Genomic DNA, 25,574 nt, shown 5'->3' on the forward strand with positions numbered 1-25,574 from the left:
ATGTTGAGGCTGCTGTATCAGTATGTTCACCGATTGGGTCAGAAGTTGGTCCAAAGGCGGCTGTTGGACCCCGTAGAGGAGACTGAGAGTCCCACAACTTATTTGAACATTCTAGACCTGGTCATCTGGGGTGTGGGCGGAAGCCTGGGAGCTGGCATATACATCGTGGCTGGTGCAGTGGCCAAATACATAGCTGGACCAGCTATCATCATCTCCCTCTTGGTGACCGCCCTGTCTTGTGTGATGTGTGGGCTCTGCTATGCAGAGTTATGGGCCAGGGTAGCACGTTCTGGTTCTGTGTATCTCTACAGCTACGTCACCATGGGACAACTGTATGCCTTCATCACTGGCTGGAACCTCATTCTGTCCTTATTTGTTGGTAAGAGGATGGGGAGTGGGAAAATGTGGGCTTAAGATCTGGAAACTGGGAGACAGGATTGGGGTCTTCGCTCTTTCATGAGAACTTAGTTATTGAACCTGCAGAGGTGAAGTGCATAATAATGGCAGGAAAACCCCACAATGTCATTCTACTCAGCTCTGTCCTATTTGCCTTAAATGATGGACCCAGAACCCAGAGGACAGGGAAATGTAGGGAGTTCCCTGGATAAGAGAGAGGCATATCCCCCAGGCTCATCCCCTCAACAGATTGAAATCTTCGGTCAGTTGTCTTTGTAGGATTTTCCTTTACCCCTATGTTTGAATTTTCAACCCTCATCTCGCAGTCCCTCTGTTCCTATTTCCTTCTGTTCTTTCCTCGCATAATATTTACTTCCTCCTCCATTCCAGTACTCTTGCCTGGAAAATCCCATGGATGGAGGAGCCTGGTAGGCTGCAGTCCATGGGGTCGCGAAGAGTTGGACATGACCAAGCGACTTCACTTTCTCTTTTCACTTTCATGCTTTGGAGAAGGCAATGGCACCCGACTCCAGTATTCTTGCCTAGAGAATCCCTTGGACAGAGGAGCCTGTAGGCTGTAGTCCATGGGGTTGCTAACAGTCGGACACGACTGAGCGACTTCACTTTCACTTTTCACTTTCCTGCATTGGAGAAGGAAATGGCAACCCACTCCAGTATTCTTGCCTGGAGAATCCCAGGGATCGGGGAGCCTGGTCGGCTGCCGTCTATGGGGTTGCGCAGAGTCGGACACGACCGAAGTGACTTAGCAGCAGCAGCAGCAGCATATTGAGTAGTTGACCTATTTTGTGAATTATCTGGGCCTGCTCTTCTCACCCCAAGAAGAGATATGCTTTGAGATTTAGTACTTGGTCCTTTTTTTTTTTTTTTTTTTTAAGATATCCCATGGTACTAGGTAGAGGAGTACTTAATTTTGTTAATGAATATTCCTTCTTCTTCCTCCATGCAGCCACTACCTGTGTGGCTAAGGTCTGGAGCATCATCTTTGACAGCCTGATTGGGAACCACATCTCTCAGGCTTTAGAGGGGACCTTCTCTCCGTATATGCCCTCTTTCCTGGCCACGTTCCCAGACTTTGTTGCTCTTGCCCTGGTGCTGGTGATGATTGGTAAGAAGGGGACAGAGACAGGATGAGAAGAGTGGGGTGTGGAGCAGGAGCTGGGGAGGGAAAGGCTTGGGTGGCAGAATGTGGGGGGTTAGGACTGGAAGGAAAGGTGGCAGGAGAGGATGACACACACTGCTTCTATCCTTGGCACCACTGACAATTCAGGCTGGATCATTCTTGGCGGGGGGGTGAGGGGTGCAGAGGGCGGCGCTGTCCTGTGCATTGTAGGTTTTGAAAAATCATTGTTGGGCATCGAGTAGCATCCTTGGTACCCTCTGCCCCCCAGTCCCTTGGCAACTACTAGTCTGCTTTCTGTGTCTATGCATTTGATTATTCTGGATGCTTCATATTCCATCTTTACCACAGGAGTACTGGTTCCAGGAGCTCGTATGTCATCCCTGGTTATCAAAGTGTTCACAAGCATGAATGTTTTTGTTCCAATCTTCATGATCATCTCTGGCTTCATTAAGGGAGACCTGCACAACTGGCAGCTCACAGAAGAGGACTACAGAAACGCATCTGAATCCAGTGACATCTATAGGACTGGAGGGTACTCTTGGCCATAGAAATGCACTTGGGTGGAAGTGAGGGCTGTGGGTAGAGCTGGGAACATGATGGGGACTAAAGAGAGCTGGGCTGGCGGATCCAGATAACGGGGATCCTGGAACCCAGGACTTGTGGTCTTGAGGGAGGATCCAGTAGAGGTGGCTGAACTCACCTCACCCCCCTTCTTCCTCATTCCTTCTCTCACCATAGCTTGGGGCCTCTGGGCTCTGGAGGGTTTGTGCCCTTTGGCCTTGATGGGATTCTTCAAGGAGCAGCTCTGTGTTTCTACGCATATTTTGGTTTTGAAGCCATTCTCACTAAAGGTAACATGGTCATGGAGTGTCCCATCAGTGGTGTGGGCACAGTTTGGGTTGCCCCTGGGCATAGGAGTTGGTAGAAGATTGCACCTAGATTTTGGAGGTGCAAAAGGAAAGAGGATTTTCTGATTTCATTCCAGTATGTTTTTCTGATCCAGTATTTCCTTCCATCCTGCAGGCAAAGAAGCCCGAAATCCTCAGCGTTCCATCCCCTTGAGCATAGTGATCTCCGTCTTCATCTGCTTTTTGATGTATTTTGGTTTCTTAGCGGCGCTCACCCTCATGGTGCCCTACTACCAGATTCATCACTACAGCCCTTTCCCACAGGCTTTTCTCCACGTTGGGTGGGACCCGGCCAGATATGTCATGGCTGTTGTCTTCCTGTGTGCTCTTTTATACAGGTCAGTGCCATGGTTTTCCCCCTGACAACTGTCAGATTCTTAGGTATCCTGTCCCTTGGCATTGAGAGACAAGAGAGCAAGATGCATTATGACATGTAGACAGGGAAGAGAGGCCTCACTCTGTCCTGATTCTCTACATCCTCACACATGTTCCCATTTTGCCTTCCAGCCTCCTGGGCGCCATGTTTTTCATGTCTCAGTTGGTCCGTGAAATGGCGGATGACAGGCTCCTTTTCCGGCATCTTGCCCAGATCCACGCCCGTACAGGCACCCCTGTCATGGCCATAGCGGCTTCTGGACTTCTTGCAGGTAAGTAAACAAAGCCCACTCCTTCTTCAGTCAAATTTCTTACCTTGGATGTTTATACTGGTTTTCACTCCCTCCCCACCTTGTTCGTGCCCTCATTCTAGGGGTCATGGCATTACTCTTTGAACTCCGTGATATCATTGAACTCATCTTAACTGGGGTCCTGCTTGCTTATACCCTCGGGACATTTTCTGTCCTTATCCTCAGGTGAGAATTCACTATATGTTGGCTGAGGGTTTTAGACTCATGGGGATTGATGAGGAGGTAATTGTCTTCTACCTTCATCCTGCCTCATAATTGTCCTGCTGGGCTGAAGTCCAGAAAGATTTTAATAGACTGCATGATGTTCCATGAGTAGGAGCTGCTATTAATATTGCCTTTGTACCTTTAATTAAGGTACCAACCAAGTCAAAATTTTGTCAAGAATGAGAAAACAGAGGAAGAAACTGAGATGGAGCCTACACTTGAAGGAAATCCTTTGGACTCTGAACCTGAAGCAGGAACCTCAAACATTCTAAAGAGTCTGTGGTTCCCTCCCAGCACCATCTCCACCCGGAAATCTGGCCAGATTGTCTATGGATGTGCCTTCCTGCTTGGTGAGCAGTCGGATCTCACTTTGGTGGTATTTTGAAATTGACAAGATAGGTTGGGAACATATATTTTATCAGTTGAGGAATCTTGGAGATATGATGGCTTTTCCTGAGGTGGGCAGTTTTGGGAGGGATATGATCCAACCTCTTGATCTATTTGGCTTCTGGAGTTGAAACTGTTCTCCTCCACCTTAACCCCTGCAGTTCTCCTGATAATCATCCTGAGCCTGATCCTGGCCCAGTGGCCCAGCCAGGTGTTCTCTGGAGACCCCGTGCTCACAACAGTGGCTGTGCTGCTGCTGCTGCTCATCACTGGGGTCACGGTCATCATCTGGAGGCAGCCCCAGGACCCCAGTCCTCTTATGTTCAGGGTAAGGTGACCTTATGTGCCCAAAGTGTCTACCTTGAGTGAATGAAGTCTGCATGCTTTGTGGTCTAAACATTCTTTTCTGGACCAGAGAAGAAGGGGAATTTCTAAAACATGGATCTTTTGCTGATCCATGCTAAGTGTTTTAGGTACTGAATCTGAGTAGGCAATGAACACACAGCTGGAATAAGACTGGAGTCTTCTCACCCATGTTGGGTATGGGTCATGTCTCAGACATCCAGGGTGGGTTCAGGTGTGGACTGACTTTGCCCACAGGTCCCTGCTGTGCCTGTCCTCCCACTGGTGAGCATCTTTATGAATGTCTACTTGATGACAAAGATAAACACTTGGACCTGGACCCAATTTGGCATCGCTAATGCCATTGGTAAGTGGTTTTCTGGGATAAAAACTACTATTGAGTGACTGAACCCAACCCTCTTCCTGCTATGTCTGCCCCAAACTTTGTCAGAAGCCATAACAGGAGGTCTACTGGGCATTAGTAAGTGAGGAGAGTGCCTACTTTCCCTTCTCATCATCTCATTTCTCTACTAGGATTTGTCATATACTTTGGATATGGGATCCGATACAGCTCAGGGTAGAACTGTGATCAACAGCCACCAGCTTCCATCTCCCAGACTCTTGATGGCGATATCCCTAGTGCTTATTCACAATAGCCAAGACGTGGAAGCAACTTAAATGTCCATCAGCAGAGGAATGGGTAAAGAAGACGTGGTACATGTATACAATTGAATATTACTCAGCTATTAAAAACAATGAAATAACGCCATTGGCAGCAATGTGCGTAGACCTAGAGATTGTCATACTGAGTGAAGCAAATCAGTCAGAGAAAGACAAATATGATATGATATTGCTTATATGCAGATCCTAAAAAAATGGTACAAATGAAATTATTTACAAAATAGAAATAGAGTCACAGATGTGGAAAACTAATTCGTGGTTACTAGAGGTGGAAGGGGTGGAAGGACAAGCTAGGAGATTGGGATGAACATATACATACAGTAATACATATACATACAAAAATAGATAACTAATAAGAACTACTGTAGAACACAAGGAACTCTTGTTCATACTCTGTAATGGATTAAATGGAAAAGAATCTTAAAAAAAATGTGGATATATGTATATGTATAACTGATTCACTTTGCTGTACAGCAGAAACCAGCGCAACATTATAAATCAACTATACTTCAATAAAATTGTTTTTAAAATAAAAATGACCAAGCATGGTAATGGCACCCCACTCCAGTACTCTTGTATGGAAAATCCCATGGATGGGGGAACCTGGTGGGCTGCAGTGCATGGGGTCTCGAAGAGTCGGACACGACAGAGTGACTTCACTTTCACTTTTCACTTTCATGCATTGGAGAAGGAAATGGCAACCCACTCCAGAGTTCTTGCCTGGAGAATCCCAGGAATGGGGGAGCCTGGTGGGCTGCCGTCTATGGGGTCTCACACAGTCGGACATGACTGGAGCGACTTGGCAGCAGCAGTAGCAAGCATGGTAAAAAGAAAGAAAATATTCCTAGCGGTGAATCATCTTAACCACAGGACATAAAGGCTGTTTGGAATCTCTCCATGTACTGGAGGATCTTCTGGTTCAAGGGGCACTCTGAGTCTCTATGGATTGTGAAGGTGGGATGCATTTAGAGCCCAGCAGAGGACAAAATATCTTTAATATTGTATAACTTCAGGTAAACTTCTCAGAGCATAATATGCATACAAAAAGTGCAGGCTTCATTAAGTGTGCAGCATGGTGAATTTTCACAAAGACAGTACAACAATCTAACCAACAACTAGAAGATGAAATAAAATATTAAACCTGCACTTAAGGTTGATCGTATCTTATGGCACATTTTCTTTATGCTTGCTTTCAGCAAGAACCCGGAGACTGCCCCATATGAAGGAAACTCAGATAACTATTAATATGTGTTGTGTGTGTTACACTTTAAATATTAGGGTACAAATAGTTTAGTTCAGTTCAGTTCAGTCACTCAGTCATGTCAGACTCTTTGCGACCCCATGAATCACAACATGCCAGGCCTCCCTGTCCATCACCAACTCCCAGAGTTCACCCAAACTCATGTCCATCGAGTCGGTGATGCCATACAACCATCTCATCCTCTGTCATCCTCTTCTCCTCCTGCCATCAATTCTTCCCAGCATTAGGGTCTTTTCCAATGAGTCAACTCTTTGCATGAGGTAGCCAAAGTATTGGCGTTTCAGCTTCAGCATCAGTCCTTCCAATGAACACCCAGGACTGATCTCCTTTAGAATGGACTGGTTGGATCTCCTTGCAGTCCAAGGGACTCTCAAGAGTCTTCTCCAGCACCATAGTTCAAAAGCATCAATTCTTCGGCACTCAGCTTTCTTCACAGTCCAATTCTCACATCCATACATGACCACTGGAAAAACCATAGCTTTGACTAGACGGACCTTTGTTGGCAAAGTAATGTCTCTGCTTTTGAATATGCTGTCTAGGTTGGTCATCACTTTCCTTCCAAGGAGTAAGCATCTTTTCATTTCATGGCTGCAATCACCATCTGCAGTGATTTTGGAACCTCCCCCCCCCCCCCAAAAATAAAGTCTGACACTGTTTCCACTGTTTCCCCATCTATTTCCCATGAAGTGATGGGACCAGATGCCATGATCTTAGTTTTCTGAATGATAAGCTTTAAGCCAACTTTTCACTCTTCTCTTTCACTTTCATCAAGATGCTTTTTAGTTCCTCTTCACTTTCTGCCATAAGGGTGGTGTCATCTGCATATCTGAGGTTATTGATATTTCTCCCGGCAATCTTGATTCCAGCTTGTGATTCTTCCAGCCCAGTGTTGCATGAATAGGCTGGAAGTAAAAGGAAAGAACAGATACCTTGTGCAAACAGTTACATAAGAAAGTAGGGTAGCTATATTACTGTCAAAGTAGACTTTGAAAAAAAGAAAATAATAAAAGATAAAGTGGATCCTTTCATCATGATGAAGAGAAATAATTATTTTTTTGTTTTCCTCTAGCTTTATTGAGACACAGTGTAACATTGTGATAATTTTTCTTTACTTTTCTATTGCAGACTCTTAGAGTCATGCAATAGAATTGATGAAGAAGAGTTCTTAATTGAAAAATAAGAAAGCACTAACAAAATTCCTGCATTGCTAGAGGTGGGAAAAAGGGGTCATAGGTAATGATTGATTGATAAATGATCATAATTGGGTAAAACAAAAAGAAAGTGAAACTAGAAAAACAGGATAAAAACTATTGCTGCAGAACAGGACGCTTTAAACTGAGATTTATGGATGTTCAAGACATTGGTAAAATGAAACATAGGACTGTCAAACAACTGAAGTAGAGTGAAGGAGGGATGGAGGTCAAGAAACTGAGTGCAAGTTATTAGATGAATTTAAAAGTAGATGGAGGAGGGGCTTCTCTGATGACTCAGTCCACCTGCCAATGCAGGAGACAGGAATTCAATGCCGGGTCCGGGAAGATCCCACATGGCGTGGAGTAGCTAAGCCCTTGGACCATAGCTGTTGAGCCTGTCCTCTAGAGTTGCAGCTACTGAAGCTCGAGTGCCCAGAGTCCTTGCTCCACAACAAGAGAAGCCAACCACAGTGAGAAGCCCGTGCACTGCAACAAAGACCAAGTGCACCCAAAAATAAAGAAACAAAAAAATAGCATTTCTAAAGAAAAAGGTTCTGCCATTAAAAAATAAATCAATGAAATAAAGGTGCATCTGATTGATTTAGGAAGTCTGTATATAGCCAAAGTAAAAGACTTTTCTTTTTGGCCTTGGGATAAGTGGGATCTTAGTATCTGACCAGGGATGGAACTTGTGCCCCTGCAGTGGAAGCATGTAGTTTTAACCACTGGACCACCAGTGAAATCCCGAGCCAAAGTAAATTTTTGCTCTCCTTATCATCGAACTTCTTTGGCAATCAGTGTAGGGTAGCCAGACAAAATGCAGGGTGGCAAGGTAAATGTGGGTTTCCAGTAGACAATTAAGAAGCTTTATTTGTTTATTAAATATAGATGTGTCACATAATTTAGGATAAATTTATGGGGGATATAATTGTGCCTAGTGCAGTGAAGTATTCATCCTTACCCCTTACCTCCTGTTTCTCTTCTGCCTTTATACCCATCTCTCCCAGCAAACAGAGCTGCTTGAAGAAGAGGACTAAGTCGCATTCCACTTCATCCTCTTCCATCCCTTTGGGCAAGGCTGGACACATACGCAATGCTTGTTATAATGCTTTCATTGCTAGAATTAACCTCAGAGATTTTAAACTCCCCTTCTCTTGATTCAGGCACAGCTAGGCTTGGGGTCCCCCACACTGGAGTGTGTCAGGTCACGTGCAGACTGTGGGGAGAGTCGCAGAAGAGGACTGGGGGGGAGCAGGGTTAAGTGGGGTCCTGAGTCTCACAGCCCACACTTCTCAGGGTTCTTGATGATCAAATGAGTTCAAGTGTCCACAGAAATAAACTATCCGTAATAGGAATAGAAAAGAGTTTTATCTGAGCCAAACTGAGGACTATAGCAAGGGAGACAGTGTCCCTATAGCTCTGGGAAGCTGCTCCATTGAAGCATGGTTTCCAGCACAGTCTTACACCTCATCCAAACAAAGCTCACACATCAGCATGACAGGGTGTATTCCTTCAGGGTTTCAAAAGAGACAGACAGTGCAGAGACAGCGAGGCAACAGGTCCCTGGTGTCTGGGAAGGGAGCCTCATCTTTCAGGGAGTGTTAACATGGATGCCATGAGAAGGGAGTGATTCATCCTTATCTTCAAAACAGACTCTCTTTACCTCAGTGGTTAAAGCAGATGAGCTGCGAGCGTTGGACAGGCTGTCTTAGTTCACACACAGATCAGGCTGAACCATGGATGAGCCAAAATGACTTCCTCATTCCTCAATATGTGAATATTTTCTCCATCACTGGATATAAAAATCTTAGAACTGTATGATCCAGCAATTCTACTTCTGAGAATATATCCAAAAGAATTTAAAGCACACTCTGGAAGAGATAGTTGTAAATGCCTGTTCACTGCAGTATTATTCACAGCAACTAAAGTACGAAAGCAAGCCAAATGCCATTGCCCAAGAAAGGCTAAGCCAAGTGTGTAGTGATAGAATATTCTTTAATGTTAAAAAGGGAAGGGAATTCCAACACATGTTACAACATAGAGGAATCTGGTGGACATTTTACTAAGTGATATCATCCTGACAGGAAATGACTAATATTCTGTGATTCCACTTAAGTAAAGGACATGGAGTGGTCAGTTTCACAGAGACAGAGAGCAAAATGGTGATTGCCAGGAACTGTGAAGGAGAAAGGGGGAATTGTTGATGAATGGGTGCAGAGTTAAAGTTTTGCCAGATGAAAAAAGTCCTGGAGTTTAGTTGGACAAAATGTGAATGTACTGAATGCGATTGAACTGGACACATAAAGATGGTTAAAATGGTCAATTTTATTTTATGAATATTATACTGCAACAAAAATCATCCTGGAACTATTCCCTGAGGGTAACCGCAGAAGAGTCAGGACTGATAGTAACACCGCAGATGGTCCCCACCCACCCAGCCCCATCCCCACCCCAACAACCCAGGGTTAAGGACTGTCTTCTGTGCTCAGGACTCCCCGCTTCGGTTCTTGGAGATGTCTCAGCTCCAGCCCCGCACGGCTTACCCTCAGCCTCCGTGACTGACCCAGTGCTCCAGGCTCTGCTCCAAGGATCCAGTAAGTCTCGGGTCACCCTCTTCTGTGGGAGACAGGGAGCTGAGTTCACGTCCTCCCAAAGAGACCTCTGCAACCCCAGAGTGCTGGGGGATCAGCCTGGCTCCAGCCTGAGGGTGGAGAGACCCATTTTCTACATGAAAGCAGGAGCTGGGAATGTGTGTGAAAAAAAGGTGTGTGGGGGAGGAGGGGGGTGATTGCACCAGTGTCCTGGCAATATGTGAATATTTTTGATTCAAATAATAGCAATAATTACCCTTAAACAGTGAATGCGACACGTGGACCCCTGATTTCCGTCTTCACTATACTCTCTGTCCTCCGTGTCTGTGGGTTCCTCATCTGAAGATACAGGAGTGACTGCAAGGAACTTGGGCACCATGGATTTGGGTATTCATGAGGGGTGACAGTTTGCTGATTTATATTAAATTACTTTTGGGTTTGCTACACCCAGCCCTGGTGGCTCAGATGGTAAAGAATCTGCTTGCAATGCAGGAGACCTGGTTTTGATCCCCGAGTCTCAAAGATTCCCTAGAGACAGAAATGGCAACCCGTTCCAGTATTCTTGCCTGGAGAATCCCGTGGACAGAGGAGCCCGGCAGGCTATAGTCCGTGGGGTCACAAAGAGTCGGATGAGACTGAACAACTAACACACACACCCCCAGCAACTCCGTGAAGCCAGTTCTGTTATTTACCATTGGTAGCAATTTAAACAATGGCGGCATAATACAAGTTACATGAAATTTACCAGCTTAGCCCTTTTAAGTGTTGTTGTTGTTCAGTCACTAAGCTGTGTCTGACTCTTTGAGACCCCATGGACTGTAGCCTGCCAGGCTTCCCTGTGCTGCACTGTATCCTGGAGTTTGCTCAAATTCATGTCCATCGAGTCGACAGTGCCATCCAACCATCTCATCCTCTGTCACCCCCTTCTCTTCCTGCCCTCCATCTTTCCTAGCATCGGGGTTAACGCATTCAAATTGCTTCATATGGTGGGCCCATAAAAATTCTGAGGCACAAACACAATCAGGTTATACACTTCCCTGAGCTAAGGAGAAGGAAGTAGGGATCTGGGGCTTCAAAAGGGAAGAAGACAACTTACAGAAAAATGGGGAGAACGAATGCTTGGGAAAAAATGTTTGCAGCTCCATGCAGGAGAGTCTTTCTGAGATTAAAAAGTTATCCCTGGTAATAGGTCCTGGCATAGGTTGCCTAATCTAAATGATTTTGAGCCATAAAGTGAGAGGAAAAAAGATTTTTTTTTTTTTTGAGTCTGCAGCATCTTAATTGTGTTCAGCTCAAAACCACCCACAAGCCAAAGTGACACATTTTAGGGTGATGTTTTCTGCTCCCCCAACTTCTCTTCAGCCAGCCTCCCAGTAACTTTGAAACATATTAAAAGATGTATTTATGCTTAAGGAACCAAAGCTCAGAGATGGAGAACTTGCCCAATGTGTCCTGGGCAAGTTTACCACCTGCTCCCCGTCACTCTCCTGGTGGTTCAGATGGTAAAGAATCTGCCTGCAATTCAGGAGACATAAGAGACCTGGGTTCAATCCCTGGGTCAGGAAGATCCCCTGGAGAAGGAAATGGCAACCCAATCCAGTATTCTTGCCTGGAGAATCCCATGGACAGAGGAGCCTGGCCCTAGTGGGCTACAGCCCATGTGGTCACAAAGAGTTAGACACGACTGAGTGACTCACTAGTCACTCACTTCCCTAACACTCCATCGCTTTGTGGAATTGGACTCCCAGGGCCAAGGGTAGATGGACATTCTTTCTTCTAAAATTTATTTTATTGAAGTAAAGTTGATTTAGAATGGATTAACTTTGGCTGTCCGGCAAAGGGATTCAGTTCTACATATGTATTTTGGTGTCTTTTGATACTCTTTTCCATTGTGGTTTATCCCAGGATATTGAATAGAGTTTCCTGGGTTACGCAGCAGGACCTTGTTTAGGATGGACATTCTTGATGGCTCTGTGTCTTGTTTTCTCAGCAGACCGTGATCTCCTCAACTATGTCTAGGATGCTGTGTCAGCATGTTCGCCAGTTTGGTCAGAAGCTGGTCTGCAGGCGGCCGCTGGAGCCCATGGAAGAATCTGAGAGTCCCATGGCTCATCTGAACATCCTAGATCTGGTTGTCTTGGGTGTGGGCAGAAGCCTGGGAGCCTGCGTGTAAGTCTTGATTGGCTTCATTGCCAAGCTCATAGCTGGACCATCAGTTGTCATCTGCTTCTTGGTGGACTCGCTGTCTTCTGTACTGTTCGGGCTCTGCTATGCTGAGCTGGGGGCCCGGATACCACGCTTTGATTCTGTGTATCTCCATAGCTATGTCATCATGGGACAACTGTGTGCCTTTGTCATTGGCTGGAACCTCATTTTGTCCTTATTTGTTGGTGAGATGATGGGTAGAGGGAAGATGTGGGCTGAAGATCCAGAAACAGGGAGGTGATATTGGGGTCTTACTCATTCATAAACCCCTTGCTATTGCAGCTGGAAGCTGGTAATAGTGGCCAAACCCTTTTCAACTTCTTTCTACTCAGCTCTGTCCTGTTTTGCTTAAATGATGGACCAAGAACTCAGAGGAAAGGGAACTGTAGAGGGTAGATGAGAAGGAGACATGGTCCACAGGCTCACCCCCTCACCATCTTGAAGTCTCTGCTCAGCTGTTGTCTTTGTGGGATTTTCCATTATCTCTAGATTTTACATTTCACCCTCATCTCCCTGCCCTCCTGGTCCCACTTCCCCGTGTTCTTTTCTTATATAACATTGATCTCCTCTCAGTATATTAGGGACTTCCTGATGGCTCAGACGGTAAAGCGTCTGTCTACAATGTGGGAGACCTGGGTTTGATCCCTGGGTCAGGAAGAGTCCCTGGAGAAGGAAACGGCAACCCACTCCAGTACTCTTGCCTAGAAAATCCCATGGATGGATGAGCTTGGTGCAGGCTACTGTCCATGGGGTCGCAAAGAGTTGGGCACGACTGAGCGACTTCACTTCACCTCACTTCAGTGTATTAACCAGTTGATGTATTTTGTGAATCATTTGGATCTGCTTTCCCCTTCCCTCTCTCCCTTCTCCCCATGAAGAGAAACTTTGAGATTAGGGTTTTTGCTTATTTTATTTTATTTTTTTTAAATACATCCCAAGGCACATAGCAGAGGATGTGTGTTTGTATGTGTTACTGAATATTCCTCTTACCACTGCAGGCACTGCCTGTGTGGCCAAGGCCTGGAGCATCGCCTTCGACAGCCTCACTGGGAACCACATCTCTCAGGCGTTAGAAGTAACCTTCTCTCTGTATATGCCCTCTGCCCTCGCCACGTTCCCCGACTTTGTCGCGCTGGGCCTGCTGCTACTGATTACTGGTGAGAAGGGGTCAGTGATAGAAGAGTGAGGTGTGGAGGGGGAAGTAGGGTGGAAGGCTTGGAGTGGTGGAATGGTGGGGGGCTTAGAACGGGAAGAAGGGTCTGGGATATGAGAGACAGAAAGGGAGGACATAGCTGGTCGTTTTCTGCCCTTGGCAGTAGAGATTCTGGGCTGGATCGTTCTTTGGTGTGGGGTTGTCCTGTGCATTGTAAGGTGGTTTTTTTTTTTTTTTTTTTTCCAAGTCATTATAGAGTTTTGAGCAACAACCCTGGCCTTTACCCACTAGACACCCCTGATGCCCATTCCCCCAAACTGAGATACTGAGAATGTCCCCAGACAGTGCCAAATGTCCCTTGGAAGGCAAAATTATGCCTGCTCAGAATCATTTCCTTAGACCAAAAAAGTTCCTTCCTCTCTATTGAGACCGAAGATGTTTTTTCAATGGAGATGAAATTCTCATGGTGTAAAATTAACAATTTTAATACTTTCCCACCTTTATTGAGATATATTTGACATAAACAATTATCTAAATTCAAGGTACACAATGTCATGATTTTTTTAGATCCCCCCTGTTGTGAGATGATTGCCATAGTAAGAAATTAACCATCATAAAGGGTGCACTCAGTGACATCTAGCAAATTCACAGTGTTGTACAATCATGCCCTCCACCTAGTTCCAGAGATTTTCATCACCTGAAAAGGAAACCCGGTACCCCCTGAGCAGTCACTGTCCATCTGCCACCTCGATCCCGGTCCAAAAACTCCCAGATCCTGGTGACCACTAGTCTGCTTTCTGTCTTTATATATTTATTTATTTTGGATGCTTCCTATTCCATCTTATCCAAGGAGTACTGGTTCTTGGAGTTCCTGTGTCAGCCTGGATTATCAAAGTGTTCACAAGCTTGAATATTTTGATTCCAATCTTCATGATCATCTCTGGCTTCATTAAGGGAGACCTGCACAACTGGCAGCTCACAGAACAGGACTACAAAAACACATCTGGACCCAGTGACATCTATAGGACTGGAGGGTATCCTTGCCCTTAGTAACACGTGTGAGGGGTGAGGGTGTGCTGGGCTGACAACATGGTGGGGACTCGAGAGACCTAGGCTGATGGATCCAGGTGATGGTGGTCCTGGAGCCTTGGACTTGTGGTGTTAACAGAGAAGTCCGGTAGAGATGGCTGAACTCACCTCACCCATGTTCGTCCTCGTTCCTTCTCTCACCATAGCTTGGGCCCTCTGGGTTCTGGAGGGTTTGTGCCTTTTGGCTTTGAAGGGATTCTCCATGGAGCAGCTGTAGTTTTCAGATCATATTTTGGTTTTGATGTCATTGTCACTAAAGGTAACAAGGTCACTGTATGTCCCGTTGGGGGTCTGGGCATGGTTTGGGCTCCCCTTGGGCTTAGGGACGGGTAGAAGGTGAGCCTGCTTGTGGAGGTGCGTGAGGGAGGGGGTTTTGCACTTTCACTCCAGTGTGTTTCCTGACCCAGTACTTCCACCCATTCTGCAGGGAGAGAAGCTCGAAATCCTCAGCGTTCCGTCCCCTTGAGCGTGGTGATCTCCATCTTCATCTGCTTTTTGGCGTACTCGGGTGTCTTGGTGGCGCTCACCCTCATGGTGTGCCACTACCAGATTCATCACTACAATCCTCGGCCACAGGCTTTGTCCATGTCGGGTGGGCCCCTGCTGGATAGGTCACGGCTGTCGTCTTCCTATGTACCCTTTTATACAGGTCAGTGCCCTGGGTTCCTCCCCATCTACGGTCAGATGCTCAGGAATCCTGTTCCTTGGGACTGAGAGACAAGAGGGAAGGACACCTCACATGGACTCGGGAGCAGATGGCCGGTCTGTCCTGCTTCTCCACATGTGCCCATGTTCTTATCCAGCCTCCTTGGAGCCATGTTTGTCTTGTCTTGGTTGATCTGTGCAATGGCAGATGACAGGCTCCTTTTCCGGGGACTTGGCTGGATCCATGCTGGTACCCACAGCCCCATCATGGCCATCCTGGCTTCTGGAACTCTTGCAGGTAAATAAGCAGAACCCACTCCTTCTCTAATCAGTTCCCCTCACCTGGACTTTTCCAGTGGTTTCTCATTCCCTTCTCCCACCCTCATTCTAGCAATCATGGCATTACCCTTCGAGCTCCGTGATATTGTGGAATTCATGTTAATTGGGATCGTGCTTGCTTACACCTTTGTGGCTTTTTCTGTGCTTGTCCTCAGGTGAGACTCCACTGCACTTTGACTGCGGGTCTCAGACTTGTGGGAATTATAGGGAGGTAGTCATCTCATATGATGCCTTCTCAAATCCTGCTCTGCTTAATGCAGCACAGATGGGGAATAGATTGTGTGATGTTGGATCAGTAGGGGCTACTCTTAATATTGCTTTAATACCTCTAATTCAGGTACCAGGCAGATCAGAAATTCAGCACAAGTAAGAAAACAGAGGAAGAAACTGAGAGGGGGCCTGTAATTGAAGAAAGTGCTTCAGGATCTATACCTGAAGCAGGAATGTCAAACTTCCTAAAGAGTCTGTGGTTCCCTGCCAGCACCATCCCCACCCAGAAATCTAGCCAGATTGTCTATGGATGTGTCTTCCTGCTTGGTGAGCAGTGGGATTTCTCTTTGGTCATCTTCTAAAAGTGACAGGAGGTGGTGGGAATGTGTATTTTGGAAATTGAAAAGCCTTGGAGATACAATGTCCCTTCCTGGGGTGAGGAGCTTTGGAACGGGGTGTGACCCAAGGCGCTGTTACATTTGGCTTCTGGGTCCAGCCTGTTCTCCTCCTCCTTGACCCTTGCAGTTCTCCTGCTGAGCATCCTGAGCCTGATCCTGGCCCAGTGGCCCAGCCAAGTGTTCTCTGGAGACCCCGTGCTCACAACAGTGGCTGTGCTGCTGCTGCTCATCATCACTGGGGTCACTGTCATCATCTGGAGGCAGCCCCAGGACCCCTCTCCCCTTTATTTCAAGGTAGGTGACCTTATGTGTCCAAAGTGTCCACCTTCAGTGAATGAAGTCTGCATGCTTTGAGGTCTAAACATCCTCTCCTGGTCCAGAGAAGAAGAGAAGTTGCTGAAACTAATGGACCTTTCCCAGTTCCACACAGAGTGCTTTACATACACAATCTCAGCAGGCACTGAACACACAGCCTGAAAAGGACTCGAGTCTTCTCACCCACGTTGGGTAGGGTCTCCCTTTCAGACGTCTGGACTGTGTCCAGGGATAAACTGACTCTGCCCACAGGTCCCTGCTCTGCCTGCCCTCCCACTGGTGAGCATCTTTGTGAACGTTTCCCTGATGATGCAGATCACCTCTGGGGCCTGGATCCAATTTGGCATCTGGAATGCAATTGGTAAGTGACTTTCCGGGATAAAGAGGTGTGACTGAACCCAATACTCTTCCTACTATCTTGTCTCCAAAAGTTTGTCAGACACCGTACTAGGAGGTCTATTAGATATTTGTAAGTGATGAGAGCTCCTACTTTCCCTTCTCACCGTCTCATTTCCCTACTAGGATTTGTCATATACTTTGGATACAGGATCCAACACAGCCTGGCGGGGAATGATGAGCCACAGCCACCAGCCTCCACTTCTCAGACTTGACAAAAACATCCCTGGTGTTTTACAAAAGCATTCTGTAACCACAGGACATTGATGCTGTGTGGAATCCCTCTAGGCACTGCAGTTATCTTCTGGTTCAAGGGACATTTGAGTCTGTGGACTGTTGTTATGGTCTTCTTGACAGACTGGAACCGGGGGACAGGAGTCGACAAAAAGAAGGCGAAGAAAAGAAGAACGTGGGGGACCCAAGTGTCTAGTGGAACAAGGGTACTTTATTCATGACAGCGTGTGCTTATATATTGTTATACAAGGAAGCTTTAGGCAGAAAAATAAAGTTGAGTAAAAAACACCAAAACCAGATGCTTAACAGTAACTAAGAGAATAACAATAGTCATAGGTCCATAACAACAGTAACTAGGGGAACAGCAATCGTCACAGGGCCAGAAGACAACCCACGTATTGGAAATAGGAAGGTGACTAAGTAGTTTTACAGAAAAGTAAAAAGGTTACTGAAAGGAATCCATGTATGCGTTCCACCTCATGACCTCAGTCCTGAGAACTTGGTGCAGCTCTGCTCGTTTGTGTTTTCCAGGAACTGATAGGGAACAGAAGGCCCTTGAGAAACAGAAAACAACATATAGGAATCCTTAAAATTAAACGTTCCCTGACAGACTGTGATGGTGTATGCATTTAAAGCTCTATACTTACTGGCAGTGGACAAAATCACACTGGTGTTGTATATGTATGTTTTTTAAATAAACTTTTAATAGCATAATATGCATAATGAAAAGTTCAGTCTTCACAAATGTGTAGCAAGATGAACTTTCATAAAGAAAGTACCATGATATAATCAACATCCAGAGGAAGAAACAAAATATTAACCGGCAGGTAAGAGGATCCTGCTTGCGGCTCTTTGCAGGAAAAGCACCAGAGACTGCCTCATGGGAAGGAAACTCAGGTACTATATGTTGTGTCAAGAGTTACACTTGCAATATTAGGGCAAACAGATTGGAAGGAAAAGGAAGGCAACAGACACACTGTAAACAGTAACAGCAGAAAGCTAGGGTAGTTATTTTCCTATCAGACAATGTAGACTCTTGAAAAAGAGATTAACAACAGATAAAGTAGATCATTCATATCAACAAAATGATCATTACAGAAAAAATCTCTTCCCCCACTTCATTGAGACATAGTGTAACATTGTGTAAATGATTGTTTTTCTTTACTTTTCTATTGTAAACTCAGAGTCGCACAGTAGAGTTGATCCAGAAAACTTCTCAATTGAAAAATGAAACTGTATTGCTAGAAGTGGGGGAAAGGGGTTTAGGTGATGGGTGGTTGATAAATGGTTATAGTTGCATGGGACTCTAGGACAGGAAGTGAAAGTAAACAGACAAGATAAAAAGTTGTTGCTGCAGAACAGAATGTTGAAATTTAGAGTGTGGACATTCTGAAAGCTGGTAATGATGAAGTATAGGATTGTTGGTTGGAACAATGGGAGTGGAGTGAAGGAGGTCAAGAAACGGTACAAGTTATTAGATTGCCCTGGGTAGCTATACAATGTGATCGGGTAGCCTAAATCCAACCTTTGTAACCAAGTACCAAACTGAATGGTGGAGACAGAGCCAAGGGGGCAAAAGCAGGCGAATGCCCTCAAAACCATGTGTCCTGACACGGAAGGGGTAGGAGGAGGTTTATAATAATTGTTCAAAGAGGAGAACATGATGAGCTAATAGACATTCTTCTGATGGGTGGGTGTGAGGTCACTGGGAATGAGCATCATCAACCTTCTGATTCCACCTGGTCTGGGGTCTATGTGTTCATGGGAAGTGTACAGTTAACTTGTTTCACCTGGGTGGGGCATTCGATAGCTGCAACATAGCTCAAAAGTATCATTGTATATATCTCAAATGGGCAGGGCAGAATCCTGGCCCTTCCACACCACAGGGCTGTGCTATTGTGGTTTTTTTTTTTTTTTTTCATTTTTCATTTGGCTGCTTTGGGTCCCAGCTGCAGTGCGCAGGATCTTCATTCGTCACGTAGGATCTCTCCTTTCAGTGCATGGAGTGCGTCTGTGGCACGTGGACTCAGTAGTTGTGGCTCTCCCGTCCAGTTGCTCCACGGCATATGGTATCTTTGTCCCCCAGAAAGAAAGTGAAAGTGTTAGCCGTTCTGTCGTCTCCAACTCTTTGTGACCCCGTGGACTGTGTCCATGGAATTCTCCAGGCAAGAATGCTGAGGTGGGTTCCCTGTCTTCCTCCAGGGGATCTTCCCAACTTAGGGATGGAACCCAGAGCTCTTCTGTCTCCTGCACTGGCAGGCATGTTCTTTACCACTAGTGCCACCTGGGAAGCACTTACATGCACTACTGGCCTCTTATTTGGTCGAAACCATAATCTGCCTGCAATATGGGAGATCTGGGTTTGATCCCTGCGTCAGGAAGATCCCCTGGAGGAAGACATGGCAACCCACTTCAGTATTCTTGCCCGGAGAATTCCACGCATAGAGGAGCCTGGTGGGCTACTGTCCATGGGATTGCAGAATCGGACATGACTCAGAGCAATTAACACTTCAGTTCAGTCCAGTCGCTCAGTCATGTCTGACTCTGCGACCCCATGGACTGCAGCACGTCAGCCCTCCCAGTCCATCACCAGCTCCTGGAACTTGCTCAAACTTGTCCATCGAGTCGGTGATGCCATCCAACCAGCTCACCCTCTGTTGTCCCCTTCTCTTCGCACCTTCGATCTTTCCCAGCATCAGGGTCTCTTTCAGTGAGTCAGTTCTTCTGCTGAATGGGAGAAGATAAATCTGCAAATGATACATTAATGTTCAACATATATAAACAGCTCATACAACTCAACATCAAAGAAACAAACAAACAACCCAACTAAAACATGAGCAGCACTGAATAGATATTTTTCAAAGAGGAAATGCTGCGGCCAACAGACACATGACAGGATGCTCAACAGCGCTAATCATCAAGAAAATGCAAATCAAAACCGCGAGAGACGCCATCTTGCACCTGTCAGAACGGCTGTCATCAAAAAGGACAGAAATGACAAAGGTTGGCTAGGATTTGGACAAAATGGGACCCATGTACACTGTAGGCAGGGGTGTAAGTTGATGCAGCCACTGTAGAAAAAACTGTATGGTGGTGTCTCTTAAAACTAAAAATAGAACTACGCTATGATGTAGCAAGTCCATTGCTGGGTATGTGGCAGTGAAAAGGAAAAAGCGGAGTGCGTTTTTCTCTTTCCCTTTCCTGAGAAAAAGAAGAAAAAAGAAAACAGTGAGCAGGCCTAAACATTCCTTTTTTTTTTTTTTTCTTTAACTTTAACTGCTCCTAACTCTGCATGTCTGTAACTGGCTTTGCTTTTCTGGCCCCTGATTCTGCACTTCACACTTATTACCCTTTGCTTACCCTTATGACACTCTTTTCACCTTGCTACGTTTCAGAAAGAAGGCCGCAGACCCACTGAACTGCCAGACTCAATTACTGGGTTACTGACGCCAGCCTGTGATGGTTTTTGAAAGGATGCAAGAGGAAGAAGACAAGATCCTACCATCTTGATTCCTCTTCACTGACTCCTGACTGCGAGCCTTCATCTTATAAAAACCCCTATACTTCTAGGGGTTAGGAGGGGAGGCACAGTTCTTGAGGCATGAACCTGCTTTATTTCCTTCTCTGCCAATTGAGAATTAAAGCCACCTTTCTATTACCTCCAAAGTCTGTCTCCATATATTTTTTTTCAGCTTCAGTAGGCAGAGAAAGCCAAGATTTTGGCTGGCAACAGCTATGTACACACACACACACACACACACACACAAATATATGCATGTGTGTGTGCGTGTGTGTGCGCGCTAAGTCACTTCAGTCGTGTCCAACTCTGCGTGCCCCATGGACTATAGCCAGCCAGCTTCCTCTGTCCATGGGATTTTCCAAGCAAGAATACTGGAGTGGGTTGCTATCCCCTTCTCCAGGGGATCTTCCTTACCCAAGGATAGAACGCTGTCTCTTACATCTCCTGCCCTGGTAGTTTGGCAGGCACGTTCTTTACCACTAGCGTCACCTATGTGTGTGTGTGTGTGTGTGTGTGTGTGTGTGTGTGTGTGTGTGTGTATACTCAGCTCTCCCAGAAAACAGCTCCTTGAAGAAGTGGACCAAGTCATATCCTCTTTCATCCCTTTGTGCAAGGCAGGATGCAGGCACGGTGCTTGTTCCAGGCTTGCATTGTTTGAATTCACATTAGAGATGTTAAGCTGCCTTCTCCTGGTTGGGGCACAGCTGAGCTTGAAGGTCCCCACAATGGGGTGTCTCAGGTCAGGTGCAGACTGTGGGGGGTCAAGTCGTGTAAGAGGACTGGGAGGGAGCAGGGTTGAGTGGGATCTCAAGTCTTATAGCTCGTATTTCTCACGGTCCTTGATCAAATGAGTTCAAGTGTCCACAGAAATGATCAATGAAAAGTACATAACTGAAATAGGAAAGAGTTTTCTTTGAGGCAAACTGTGGCCCTCAAGGGAGACAGTGTCCCTAAAGCTCTGAGGAAATGCTCTGCTGAAGCGTGGGGTCCAGCGCAGTCTTCTACCTCATCCAAGCAAAGGACATACATCAACATGACAGAGTGTATTCTGTCAAGATTTCAAAAGAGACAGACCTAGTTCATACCGAGACTGAAGCTTCCTGGTGTCTGGGGAGGGAACCTTATCTTCCAGGGAGTGTTAACATGGATGCTGTGAGAAAGGAGTTACTCATATTTATCTTCAAAACACACGTTCTTTACCTCAGTGGTTAAAGCAGATGTGCTGTGAGGGTCTGACAGGCTGTTTTAATTCACACAGAGTTCAGGCTGAACCACGGATAAGCCAAAATGACTTCCCCATACCTCAATATGTGAACATCTTCTCCATCACAAGCAGATAAAAATCTTAGAACCATATGACCCAGCAATTCTACCTCTGAGGATGTACCCAGAAGAATTGAAACCACACATGTGACATGTGTACATTCATGTTCACAGAAGCATTATTCACAATAACTAGAACACGAAAGCAACCCAAGTGCCCGCTGACCAAGAAATGGATAATGCAGTCTGTACAAGGAACATGGTGTGTGCTGTTTATTCAGCGTTAGAAAGGAAGGGAACTGTGGACATTCTTCTAAGTGAAATGAGCCTGACAGGAAAGGACAAATACCGCAGGACTCCACGGAATGAAGTGCCTGGTGTAGTCAGATTCACAGAGACAGAAAGTAGAAGGGTGATTGCAAGGAACCGAAGGAGAAAACGGGAATTTTTGCTTACTGGATACAGAGGTTAAGTTTTGCCAGATGAAACAAAGTCCTGGAGTTTGGTTGCACTAAAGGTGAGTGTAGTTAATATGGTTGGCTCAGACACTTAAAGATGGTTAAAATGGTCAATTTTATGTTATGTGTGTTTTACCACAATAAAATAAACCTCTCAGAACCTCCCCCAAGGGTAACCACAGAGGAGTCAGGGCTGATAGCAACACAGCAGATGCTCCCTGCCTGCCCAGCTCCATGTCCACCCCAACAACCCAGGGGTGAGGACTGTCTTCTGTGCTCAGGACTCCCCGCTTTGGTTCTTGGAGATGTCTCAGCTCCAGCCCTGCACGGCTTAACCTCAGCCTCCGTGACTGACCAGTGCTCCAGGCTCTGCTCCGAGGATCCAGTAAGTCTGGGGTCACCCTCTTCTGTGAGAGACTGGGCGCTGAGTTCACATCCTCCCAAAGAGACCCCTGCAACCCCAGAATGTAGGGTTGGGGGGCGGTCAGCCTGGCCCTGACTGACCCGTTTTCCAATGAAAGCAAGAGCTGGGAGCTGGGAGTGTGTGTGAAAAAAAGGTGTGTGGGGGGCATGGAGGATAATTGGACCTGTGTCCTGATGATCTAAGCCTATTTTTTTGACTTATGTACAAACCATATTAATAATTACCCTCATACAGTGAATGGATGGGTGGACCCCCAATTTCAGTCTTCTACATACCGTCTGCCCTCCGTGTCTGTGGGTGCCTCATCTGAAGATACAGGGGCAACTGTAAGGAACTTGAGCTTCGTGGAGTTGGGTATTCGTGAGGGGCAACTGTATGGTGATTTATACTATATTACTTTTGGGTTTGCTACACCCAGCAACTCTGTGAAGCTGACTCTATTATTCAGCATTAGTGGCAATTTTTTAAATGGTGGCAAAATACACATAACAGGGAATTTACCATTTTGACCATTTTTAAGTGTACAGTTCAGTAATGTTAGGTGTTATGTACATTGTAAGAGTTCTGATCTCCAGAACTCTTTTCATCTTGTAAAACTGGAACTGTGTCTCCATTTTATAATAACTCCTATTTATTTATTTTATAATGACTTCTATTTATTCCCTCTACTGAACCACCATTCTACTCTCTTTTTTGTTGATGTGTTTACATGGCTGCTCCTGGTCTTAGTTGCCTCATGCGGGATCTTTCATCGTGACGCAAGGACTCTGTAGTCGTGTCTTGAGGGCTCCAGAGCACACGGGCCTCAGTAGTTGTGGTCTGCAGGTTCAGCTGCCCCACAGCATGTGGGGGTCTTAGTCCCCAGACCGGGAATTGACCAGTCTCCTCTACACTGCAAGGCCATCTTAACCACTGGACCACCAGGCAAGTTCCCACCATTCTACTTTCTGCCTCTATGATGTTGACTGCTTTCAGTACTTCATAGAACTAGAATCATACAATATTTGTATTATGTCACTTGGCATAATGTTTTCAAGTTTCCTCCATGTTGTAGCGTGTATCAGAAATGTCAGTGTTTTCAAGGCTGAATAATATTTCAGTGCATGTATAGACCTCATCAAGTTTATCCATTTCTTTGAGGATGGACATCTGGGTTGCTTCTAACTTTCAGCTATTGTGATTAATGCTGCTATGAATATAGGTGTACAAGTGTCTCTTTGAGATCCTATTTTCAGTTCTTTTGGGTGTACAGCCAGCAGTGGAATTGCTGGATCATGTGGTAATTCCATTTTTAGTTTTTTTTACATTCCTACTCACGGTGCACAGGGGTTTGTCAGCAGCATTTGAGCAAGAAGACCTTCTCTGCACAGGTCCAGAGAAGTGTATGGCTTGTTCAAAGGCACAGTAGTGTTCGAGGAGCCAAGATTCTAATCAGAATGTCCTGGCTCTTTGAATGCTTGCTCTGAATCAAAATGTTAAACTTGGACTTCAGAGTATCAGGGGTGGAAGCCCCCTGATGGTGACTTGTGGTCACTGGGTCAGCCTAGCCCTGCAGAGCAGTGTAGTGAAGGGACATTTCATGCCCCAAAGCAGCCGGAAACAGTCCTGTCATTCCTGATTCAGAGTAAAGGTTAGTCCCTCGTCCCTCCAGGCAGTTAGTTGGGAGGCCACTCTGCTGTGATGCTTTGACTGAGCTGGGCTTGAGTCTGTCCCTCCCTACAAATTCCATCTCCTTCTCCCCCAAAGCAGAGACCCTATTCCATGTCACTCTTCAGGCAACAGAACAGGAAGCTACCAGGTTTTACGATCTTCGTCATGGAAACAGGTAGCGTCTGTGATTTCTGATCACCAAGCCCCGTAGTCACTTCATCCCTATCTAAGACACAAGGAAATAATGATCATAAGGACAGTTTTCCCAGTGGTAGAGAGAAAAGCAGGACAAAGTTGGTATATAGCACATGCAATAGCAGCTAGCTGAAAAATAGCAGAGCTGGATTTGAAATGGCAGAACTGGTTGATTTTGTTAAAACCAAGAAATCGTCATTCTTATCCACTCAGATCGTGCCCATTAAGCAGATACTTTGAATCAGGCACTGTGCCGAAAGGTTTTGCTTCTGTAGGGACAGAAATTTCCTTTTCTAAGCTCTTTGGCTGCTTTAATAATTAAACTGACATAAGGCAGGCAAACAGGCACTTCCCTGGTGGTCCAGTGGCTAAGACTCTGTGCCCACATTGCAGGGAGCCTGGGTTCGATCCCTGGTTGGGAAACTAGACCCTATATGCTGCAACTGAGTCCACCTACCTCAACGAAAGATCTTGTGTGCTGCAACTAAGACCCAGTGCAGCCAAAAAAAAAAAGAAAAGAAAAAAAAAGACAGATTAGGAGATTCCATTTGCTTCATAGGGGAGCCCCATAGAAATTCTGAGACTCAAGACATTCAAACAATTGAGGCTCATATCTTCTCCTGAGCTAAGGGGAAAGGAGTAGGGATCTGGGGCTTCAAATGGGAGGAAGAGAACCCACAGGAAGATGGGAAGAAAAAATGCTTGGAAGACCCTTGTGAGTCCCTTGGATGGCAGGGAGATCAAACCAGTCAATCCTAAAAGAAATCCACCCTGAATATTCGTTGGAAGGACTGGTGATGAAGCTGAAGCTCCAATACTTTGGCCACCTGATGCGAAGAACTGACTCATTGGAAAAGACTCTGATGCTGGGAAAGATTGAGGGCAGGAGGACAAGGGGATGACAGAGGATGAGACGGCTGGATGGCAGCTTTGACTCAATGAATGTGAATTTGAGCAAACTCCGGGTGATAGTGAAGGGCAGAGGAGCCTGGTGTGCTGCAGTTCATGGGGTCACAGAGAGTCGGACATGACTGAGCGGCTGAATGACAGCAACAAAAGAGCCCAAGTGCTTGGTATACAAATGTCTGCCACTCCAGGCAGGCAATCCTTTTAGAAAGAAACAGTTGTCTTTGGTGATAGCTCTCTTCCTGGTGTAGGTCCCTTGTGAAAGTCGCTAAGTCGTGTCTGACTCTTTGCGACCCCATGGACTATACAGTCCATGGAATTCTCCAGGCAGGAATACTGGAGTTGGTAGCCTTTCCCTTCTCCAGGGGATCTTCCCAACCCAGG

The 25,574-nt window shown here is 45.9% G+C and overlaps 1 protein-coding gene and 1 pseudogene across 1 annotated transcript; both read left to right on the plus strand.

The window, feature by feature from the left end:
• On the plus strand, positions 1-4,720 carry LOC138096933 (cationic amino acid transporter 3-like). Its single transcript, XM_068993166.1, is given in 11 exon segments — positions 1-379; positions 1,364-1,522; positions 1,886-2,069; positions 2,276-2,388; positions 2,561-2,783; positions 2,953-3,092; positions 3,194-3,296; positions 3,486-3,685; positions 3,884-4,050; positions 4,323-4,431; positions 4,599-4,720. Coding segments are annotated over 11 exon segments (1,899 nt in total).
• Positions 4,721-11,810: 7,090 nt separating this feature from the next.
• Positions 11,811-16,755, plus strand: LOC138096481 (cationic amino acid transporter 3-like; annotated as a pseudogene).
• Positions 16,756-25,574: the final 8,819 nt, after the last annotated feature.

The sequence above is a fragment of the Capricornis sumatraensis genome, chromosome 20 (assembly GCF_032405125.1).
Source record: "Capricornis sumatraensis isolate serow.1 chromosome 20, serow.2, whole genome shotgun sequence".
NCBI lineage: Eukaryota > Metazoa > Chordata > Mammalia > Artiodactyla > Bovidae > Capricornis > Capricornis sumatraensis.